Here is a 9,751-nt window from a genome sequence, read left to right as displayed (position 1 = left end):
GTGGAAAAATTAGGTGCCTCAGCTTATAGTCGGGTCGGCTTATACTCGAGTATATACGGTAATGTAATTTTTTTGGTATCTATTTTTATTTCTGAAATTTACCACCCTCGGCTTATACTGGAGTCAATGTTTTCCCAGTTTTTTTGGTGGAAAAATTAGGTGCCTCAGCTTATAGTCGGGTCGGCTTATACTCGAGTATAAGTATATACTCGATTTTTAGTGTATCGCAATGGCATGTAATGGTTTTGCCAGAGATGGTAGCTGTGGATGAATGTGTTGTGATGTTTCTGAGCTCAGGTCTCTCTCTCCCCCCCCCCCCCCCCCCCGGGCATAAAGGGCTTGACCACCCGCCCAGCGGTCAATTGTGTCTTGGGCGGATGGGGCAGGGAAGGCGGATGGGAAGTGCGGCCACTTTTTTCTCGCCAGGCAGGAAGCAAGAAAGGAGTTCCTGGCTCGGCTGCTGCAGAAGAGCCTCAGAAGAGTGTCCGGCCGGCCGGGAGACGTCGAGCAGAGCCATGGGGAACTTCCCGGGGGGGCTCTCCCTGACCCCCAGCAGGAGCCTCTGCTCTCGGCAACGGGCCTCCACCTCCGAAGACATGGACCTCAACAACAAGAGCAGGTCAGGAGGGGGCTTCACCATTAGGTGGTGGGAAGGGGAGGATGTCCATCCGTCCATTTGTCTGTCCATCTTGAGAGGTGGACACCAGAAGGTCTTTGCGGTCCTTGTCTGCATCCCCTTGTAGATTTCTACGGTAGCCGTTGCAAAAAGCAATGGAGAAATGTCTAACTAAGGGATTTGAAGGCTATTCTAGACATGGTCCAACTTGGGTCTTCTAGGTGTTTTGGACTTCCACCATTCCTAACAGTCTCAGGCCCCTTCCTTTTCCCCCTCGGCCGCTTAAGCGGCCGAGGGGGAAAAGGAAAGGGCCTGAGACTGTTAGGAATGGTGGAAGTCCAAAACACCTGGAGAGAAGGTTCAAGTTGGCCCATGCCTGGACTATTCCATTGTTCCATTTCCTGGGACTCAATGGAGCAATGGGTTCCAATTTCAGGGAAAAAGATTTCACCTAAACATGAGGAAGAACCTCCCAGCAGGTCTCTTCCAACTCTAGGATTCCAGAATTCCATCAAAGGCCTTGGTAGCATTTGGAAGTCCACCTCAGTCGTCTTCTCTGCAGGCTTTGAAGCAGAGAGCGGGGTGGCCATCTGTTGGAGAGTGCTTTGATTGTGTTTCCCTGCCTTGCAGATTGGGGTTGGCCTGGATGGCCCAGTTCCTTCTAGTTCTAGGATTCTATGATGCTGAACACAGGGAGGAGGCTTCACAATTATGTGGTGGGAGGGGGAGGATGTCCATCCGTCCATTTGTCTGTCCATCTTGAGAGGTGGACACCAGACGGTCTTTGCATTCCCCGTCTGCATCCCCTTGTAGATTTCTAGCAGTTGCAAAAAGCAATGGAGAAATGTCCTTGGAGAAAAGTCGGGCAGCTAAGGGATTTGAGGGCTATTCTAGGCATGGTCCAACTTGGGTCTTCCAGGTGTTTTGGACTTCCACCATTCCTAACAGTCTCAGGCCCTCAGGTGGAAGTCCAAAACACCTGGAGAGAAGGTTCAAGTTAGCCCGTGCCTGGACTATTCCATTGTTCCATTTCCTGGGACTCAATGGAACAACGGGTTCCAATTTCAGGGAAAGAGATTTCACCTAAACATGAGGAAGAACCTCCCAGAAGGTCTCTTCCAACTCTGGGATTCCAGAATTCCATCAAAGGCCTTGGTAGCATTTGGAAGTCCACCTCAGTCGTCTTCTCTGCAGGCTTTGAAGCAGAGAGCGGGGTGGCCATCTGTTGGAGAGTGCTTTGATTGTGTTTCCCTGCCTTGCGGATTGGGGTTGGCCTGGATGGCCCAGTTCCTTCTAGTTCTAGGATTCTATGATGCTGAACACAGGGAGGAGGCTTCACAATTATGTGGTGGGAGGGGGAGGATGTCCATCCGTCCATTTGTCTGTCCATCTTGAGAGGTGGACACCAGACGGTCTTTGCATTCCCCGTCTGCATCCCCTTGTAGATTTCTAGCAGTTGCAAAAAGCAATGGAGAAATGTCCTTGGAGAAGAGTCGGGCAGCTAAGGGATTTGAGGGCTATTCTAGGCATGGTCCAACTTGGGTCTTCCAGGTGTTTTGGACTTCCACCATTCCTAACAGTCTCAGGCCCTCAGGTGGAAGTCCAAAACACCTGGAGAGAAGGTTCAAGTTAGCCCGTGCCTGGACTATTCCATTGTTCCATTTCCTGGGACTCAATGGAACAACGGGTTCCAATTTCAAGGGATTTCACCTAAACATGAGGAAGAACCTCCCGGCAGGTCTCTTCCAACTCTGGGATTCCAGAATTCCATCAAAGGCCTTGGTAGCATTTGGAAGTCCACCTCAGTCGTCTTCTCTGCAGGCTTTGAAGCAGAGAGCGGGGTGGCCATCTGTTGGAGAGTGCTTTGATTGTGTTTCCCTGCCTTGCAGATTGGGGTTGGCCTGGATGGCCCAGTTCCTTCTAGTTCTATGATTCTATGATGCTGAACACAGGGAGATGTTTGTAAAAGCTCATAGAAGCGTCCTTGCTAATCCTGGTGCATTCTCTATAGCAGGGTTCCCCAAACTAAGGCCCGGGGGCCGAATGTGGCCCTCCAAGGTCATTTACCTGGTCCCTGTCCTAAACTTTAGACTTGGGGTTGACCTGAGTCTACCTGGTCTTTGGAGGTCTCTTTGCTTACTTATAGCCTTATGAGATTGTCTAGATGGTCTTTGAAGGTCTCTTTGCTTAACTACAGCCTTATGAGACCATCTAGATGGCTTTTGGAGGTCACTTTGCTTACCTATGGTCCTATGAGACCGTCTAGATGGCCTTTGAGGGTCCCTTTCCTTACCTATGGTTTTGTGAGATTGTCTAGATGGCCTTTGGAAGCCCCTTTCCTTATCTATGGTCTTATGAAACCATCTAGATGATCTTTGAGGGTCCCTTTCCTTACCTATGGTCTTATGAGACCATCTCGATGGTCTTTGGAGGCTTCTTTGCTTACCTATGGTCTTATGAGATTGTCTAGATCAGGGGTCCCCAAACTAAGGCCCTCCAAGGTCATTGACCTGGCCTTTGTCCTAAACTTTAGACTTAGGGTTGACCTAAGTCTGAAATGACTTGAAGGCACACAACAACAATCCTAATTTTGAACTATTTCATCATAGTCCCCCCCCCAACAGTCTGAGGGACCGTGAATCAGCCCTCCACTTAAAAAGTTTGAGGACCCCTGCTCTATAGAGTCATGGAGCTTACAGACCTCATTGGCATCCATGGAAGTATCCTCAGTGTAAATGCCCAGGAAGCAGGAGACCCAAACAAAGCTCCTTCTGCCAAGCAGCACCAAGGTTGTCCTCTGTGGCAGAATAGAAGGAATTGGCTGGAGAAAAGCCTTGATGGGTCCTTCAAAGCCAAGGGAGGCCTTTGCTTGACACAGCAGGACCTCTTTGGCCTCCTTTGGGCAAAAAAGAGGACAACATGGGCCCTCACAGGTGTCCTTGGGCTATAAAGCCCATCATCCAGGTCACATAGTGATAAGACTGTTAGAGTTTGAGAGATCTATGCTTCATAGAATCATAGAATCATAGAATAGTAGAGTTGGAAGAAACCTCATGGGCCTTCATCTCCTTTCATAGAATCATTGAGGGAAGTCCTCGTCCATCTATTTCTCTTCTGCTTTGGTCAGACCTCACCCAGAACAATAATGTTCCACCTGAAAATTAGGAAGAACTTCCTCACTGTGAGAGCTGTTTAGAACTGGAACTCTCTTGACACGGACCGTGGTGGAGGCTCCTTCTTTGGAGGCTTTTAAGCAGAGGCTGGATGGCCATCTGTCGGGGGTGCTTTGAATGTCATTTTCCTGCTTCTTGGCAGAACGGGGTTGGACTGGATGGCCCATGAGGTCTCTCCTAACTCTACGATTCTATGATTCTATGACCCTGTGTTCAGTTCTGGACAAAGAAGCCATTCATGAAGAAGGTGTCCAGAGAAAGGCCACCACAATGGCCAACGGTGTAATGACTCTCTCTGAGGAGCAGATGAGGGAAATGCTGGGCGTGTTGAGCTTGGAGAAGAGAAGGTCATGTGCAGATGTGAAAGACATGTTTCAATATTTGAGCAGACGCCTCATTGAGGAGGGGAAAGGCTTGCTTCCTGCTGTTCCAGAGATGAAGACACAATGGAGCGATGGGTTCAAACTGCAAAAAAAGAGGCTCCAACAAAATATTCATGTTGGTTAGAGCTGTTTGAGAATGGAATATACTGCTGCCTTGGAATCCGGTGGAGTCTCCTTCTCAGAAGGTCTTTCAACAGAGGGTGCATGGACATCTGTCAGGTGTGCTTAGGTGGTGTCATAGAATTATAGAGTTGGAAGATACCTCATGGGCCATCCAGTCCAACATAACAGTAGAGGTTTGGACTAGATGATCCTTGGGTGCCCCTTCCAGCTCTGGGACTTGGAGTCCGGTGAGTCTCGTTCTCCAAGGGCTTTGAGTTCACCCTTGGGCTGAGTGTCTCCCTGGTGTTTCCCTCCCTGAGTGGTAGCTCCGTGGCCTGGAGGTGCTTCTGTCTTTGGGATACGAGTGACCAAGTGACCGCTATACAGGCAGTCCCTGAGTTACAAAGATCTGACTTACAAATGAGTCATGGTGAAGCTTTATCCCCAATCCCTGTTTCCCCAACAAGTCAAATTTTCCAAAATCCAGTTCTCATAGGAACAGGAAGTGTGGTGAGATATTCTGCACAGGGGCACAGGCAGCAAAGGAAGCTCCACAGGGATGTTGTTTAGCCTTCCCTATGCTCTCCAAAGCTAACACACACAAACACACACATAGCTGGAGTTACACTTAAAATGTCCCTGTTCCAACCTACATGCACATTCAGCTTAACAGCAAACCAACAGGTCCCATGTTGTTCATAACTTGGGTGCTGCCTGTATATAGGACGGCACGTGTACTATCCACCATCTCACTGGTTTTTCCTTGTGCCACCCCTGCAGCTGCCCGTCTGACCGCCACGTCGAACCCCCCAAATACTCCCGGATCAAGAACTGGGAGTCGGGCTCCATCATGTACGACACCCTCAGCGCCCAAGCCTTGCAGGTGAGAGGAACGGGCACTCCTATTGCCTTATTCAACCTGGAGACAGGGTGGGATCATACACATTTCCATGAATAATAAGCACATTGTTATGGGAAGGCCCTCCCAGAGACCCAGTGGCAACGAGCATCAAGAGGTCTCTTGCAGGGAGAAAACAAAAAAGACTGGGCTTTCCATCACTGGGAGAGTCAACTTCCCAGGATTTCCTCCTTTAGGCTTCTGAATAACATGGAATGGGTTGCAAAGGAAAAAAGAACACGTGAATATACATATGTGAAAAGAGATCCCGTGGAAATGATCAAAGGAATCTCACTTTGAGAGGAAAGTGGGACATGCATTCAATAAATAAATACACTTTTTTAACATGTCAGAGGTAAATTGAGAATACTGCAGGTCACTTCTGGTGTGAGAGAATTGGCCATCTGCAAGGACCTTTATTTATTTATTTATTTATTTATTTACATCACTTTTACCCCGCCTTTCCCTCCCGAGGGGACTCAAAGCGGCTTACAATAAATAAGCAAAAATTCAATGCCTAAAAACAATGTCAAAACAACAATTCATATAAAACAATCAACAAAACAACAATTCATATAAAACAGATACCATTACAGAATAAAATCACATTATATAAAATTTTAAGCAGAGGGTGCCCAGATGTGTCACCATCCTGTGGGATGCTTCCCTCATGTCCCTGCAGGGCCGTAGCCAGAAAAAAAATTCGGGAGGGGTTTTGAACATTTCGGGGGGTTGAACCCCTAGCACACACCTCTCCCCGCTACAAACCTGTCAATATCTGCTTGAGATAGTGCCTGGAGGGACTCTTAATGTTTTGCGTCTCATAGACTTAGCATGGGGATTTGGTTAACCAGTTAAAATTCATGAGTAAACCAGGTTTTTTTTATAACCTGAAAAATTTCGGGGGGGGGGGGGTTGAACCCCTAAAACCACCCCCTCGCTACAGGCCTGTGTCCCTGCATAGGAAGCTGGGGCTGTCTCATGGATTCAAACTGCTGACGTTTGGGTCTTCAAGTCAGCAGTTCAGCCGGCACAAAGGTTTTACCTATTGCGCCACCACGGCTCCTACAATAATTACAATAAGTATCATATAGCGCTGAGTTGTTGTCCCACAACGTTCCCTTGAAAAAGGCCTACAGATGCTCCATGCTGTTGGTGTCCAGAAGAAGGGGATTTGGACCCTCTGCCTTCATACTTTGGGGCAAAGCCTGTGTTTGGATGGGGAGGTGGGACACACATCTTCCTGGCTTTGAAGAATGCTGATAGGCGTCATGAAAGGCTGGCTCTTTAGCTGCAAAGGACTTCCACTATCCTTGACTTATAGAGCCGTGGGGGCACAGTGGGTTAAACCCTTGTGCCGGCTGGACTGCTGACCTGAAAGTTGGCTTGCTGACCGCAAGGTTGCCAGTTCAAATCTGCGAGACAGGGTGCAAGCCCATCTGTCAGCTCTAGCTTGCGGAGACATGAGAGAAGCCTCCCAGAAGGATGGTAACACATCGGGGCATCCCCTGGGCAATGCCTCTGTAGATGACCAACTCTCTCACACCAGAAGCAACTTGCAGTATGTTCTCAAGTCGCTTCTGACACGATAAAAAAAGCCTTGACTTTGGCCCCACCTGGATTGGCTGTTTAATGCAGTTCAAAGACAGCTTCAGGCTGTGGCGGCTAGACAGTGAACGGCCATGGACCTGCACAAAAGAAAGCCCTTAATGCGCACCAGCACTCTGTGGGTTGTGTCAACACCACTAGTTCTCGGATTACACTTTGTAACAAAATCTGAAACATTTTCTGTTCCTGGCTTGAAAGTGTTATTTCCTGTTTCATTGTGTGATACTTAATTTGGAAGTACAGTAGAGTCTCACTTATCCAACACTCGCTTATCCAACGTTCTGGATTATCCAACGCATTTTTGGAGTCCATGTTTTCAATATATCGTGATATTTTGGTGTTAAATTCATAAATACAGTAATTACTACATAGCATTACTGTGTATAGAACTACTTTTTCTACCAAATTTGTTGTCTAACATGATGCTTTGGTGCTTCATTTGTAAAATCATAACCTAATTTGATGTTTAATAGGCTTTTCCTTAATGCCTCCTTATTATCCAAGATATTCGCTTATCCAAGCTTCTGCTGGCCCATTTAGCTTGGATAAGTGAGACTCTACTGTAGTTGTTCTACTCCATAAACTTTGTTTTTGTGGATGTCACAAAGTAACTTGAATTGATTGAGACTCGATGAGGAGATAGTCATTGAAAAATTATAGCAAAATATACAGCAAGATTTCCCTCTCATAAAACCAAAGTTTTTGCAGCTTAATAAACTTTCCCCATGTTTGTATGATAGAACCCTAAAGAAATGACATTTACAACCAGAGGCAAAAATTGTGTTCCACAGTGTTGCCTATGTTATGATCTGCACAGTGAAGCCACTCTGGGACTGCATTGAATGGTCAGTGCAGATGGGGCCTTGGCTTTGGGGATAATAATAATAAATAATAATAAAACTTTATTTATACCCCGCCAGCATCTCCCCAACGGGGACTCGGGGCGGCTCACATGGGGCCATGCCCAAGGCAATACAATAAACAAAATATAAAAACAACGTATCAAAATACAATTAAACAATACAAGAATAACACTACACAGTACAGAACAAAATCAAAGCAAAATGTAGCATAACATAACAAGGGCGGGCCGCATGGACACAAAGTTAAAAACTCGGGGTAAGAAGAGATAAGAATAAAACCATGGGGAACAGGGTCTACAGAATAGATGTTGGGGGGAGAAACAAAGGAGGTATATACAGTTACTCTCCGAAAGCACACCGGAAGAGCCATGTTTTTAAATCTTTCCTGAAGGCTAAAAGGGTGGGGGCTTGCCTGATTTCAATGGGCAGCGAGTTCCACAAGCGAGGGGCCACCGCAGAAAAGGCCCTCTCCCTTGTTCCCACAAGGCGGGTCTGGGATACAGGCAGTGGCGACAGGAGGGCCTCCCCTGATGATCGAAGGGCTTGGGCAGGTTTATGGTAGGAGATACGGTCACGAAGGTAGGCGGGTCCCAAACCGTTTAGGGCTTTATAAATGATGGTCTGCACCTTGAATTGGGACCGGAAGATGAACGGCAGCCAGTGGAGCTCCTTAAACAAGGGAGTAGATCTCTCCCTGTAACTCGCTCCCGTTATTAATCTGGCCGCCGAGCGTTGGACCAATTGTAGTTTCCGGGCCGTCTTCAAGGGAAGCCCCACGTAGAGCGCATTACAGTAGTCCAGTCTAGAGGTAACTAAGGCATGCACCACCGTGGTCAAGTCAGACTTCACGAGGTATGGTCGCAGTTGGCGCACAAGTTTGAGTTGTGCAAAAGCCCTCCCGGCCACCGCCGACACCTGAGCCTCAAGCGTCAACGCTGAATCCAGGAGGACCCCCAAACTGCAATGGACCTGTGGTTTCAGGGGGAGTGCGACCCCGTCCAGCACAGGTTGCCACCCAACACCCCGATCCGACGAGCGACTGACCAGGAGGGCCTCTGTCTTGTTGGGATTGATCCTCAGCTTGTCAGGATGTCAGTGGGTGTCTTCTGGTGGGAAGGTGGTGGCCAGCCCAAGGCCTCTCCTCCCGTTTGGACCCCCTGCTCTCGGCCTCTTCTTCTCCCCGGACCCCAGGAGGTGCCCTGCAACGAGCGGCGCTGCCTGGCCTCCCTGATGTTCCCGCGCCAGCTCTGCTCCGCTCCGGAGGGTCCCCGCGCAAAGGAGGAGCTCCTGCCCCTGGCCCGGGACTTCCTCTGCCTCTACTACGGCTCCATGAAGCGGTGAGTGATGGATGGCGGATGCCATTCCTCAATGGGTATTGGGGGCATCTCTAGGGGCACGTCTACACTGCAGAACGAATGCAGTTAGGCACCGATTGAAGCTTCAGGGCTCAATGTGGTGGGATTCTGGTCTGTCGGGATCTTCCCAAACTGCAGCTCCCAGGATCCCATAGCACTAGGTCAATGATGGGCAACCTTTTGCACTTGGTGTGTCAAAATTCACTAAAAAAACCCCTAGCATGACTTGGGTGGTGTGTCACTTTGAGAAAAAAACCATAATTTCGCAATGTGTATAGTTTAAATAACAATATTTTTTTTCCGTGTCAGGAGCAACCGGAGTTTTGCCCATCAGGGAGTTCTTCCTAATGTTTAGGTGTACACATTATAACATAAATATTGATATTTTATTTATTTTCAGCATTTATCTTCCGCCCTTCTTTCTCACCCCGAAGGGGACTCACATTACACATATAGGCAAACATTCAATGCCTTTTAACATAGAACAAAAACAAGACAAACATAGGCTCCGAGCGGGCCTCGAACTCATGACCTCCTGGCCAGAGTGATTCATTGCAGCTGGTTGCAGCTGGCTTGCTCTCCAGCCTGCGCCACAGCCCGGGCCTATAATTATAATCATGATTTTTTTTTTCTTCGTGTCAGGAGCAACCGGAGTTGCTTCTGGAGTGAGAGAATTGGCCGTCTGCAAGGACGTTGCCCAGGGGACGCCCAGATGTTTTGATGTTTTTACCATCCTTGTGGGAGGCTTCCCTC

The 9,751-nt window shown here is 48.2% G+C and overlaps 1 protein-coding gene across 2 annotated transcripts in view; it reads left to right on the top strand.

Annotated features, from left to right (window-relative positions):
- The first annotated feature begins 418 nt into the window (after window positions 1-418).
- The window catches only part of nos3 (nitric oxide synthase 3), a 45,678-nt gene continuing 36,345 nt past the window's right edge, over window positions 419-9,751 (top strand). Inside the window, exons 1-3 of one of the 2 annotated variants that reach the window (XM_062958162.1) lie at window positions 419-619; window positions 5,055-5,157; window positions 8,835-8,980. In XM_062958162.1, coding sequence (XP_062814232.1) covers window positions 516-619; window positions 5,055-5,157; window positions 8,835-8,980 — 353 coding nt within the window. In that variant the 5' untranslated portion in view covers window positions 419-515. The remainder of the gene's footprint in view (window positions 620-5,054; window positions 5,158-8,834; window positions 8,981-9,751) is intronic. The other variant, XM_062958161.1, reaches the window with a different exon arrangement.

The sequence above is a fragment of the Anolis carolinensis genome, chromosome 6 (assembly GCF_035594765.1).
Source record: "Anolis carolinensis isolate JA03-04 chromosome 6, rAnoCar3.1.pri, whole genome shotgun sequence".
In the NCBI taxonomy this organism is placed as follows: Eukaryota; Metazoa; Chordata; class Lepidosauria; order Squamata; family Dactyloidae; genus Anolis; species Anolis carolinensis.
The sequence above is the reverse complement of the archived record's forward strand: the minus strand, read 5'-3'. Positions and strand labels throughout refer to the sequence as shown.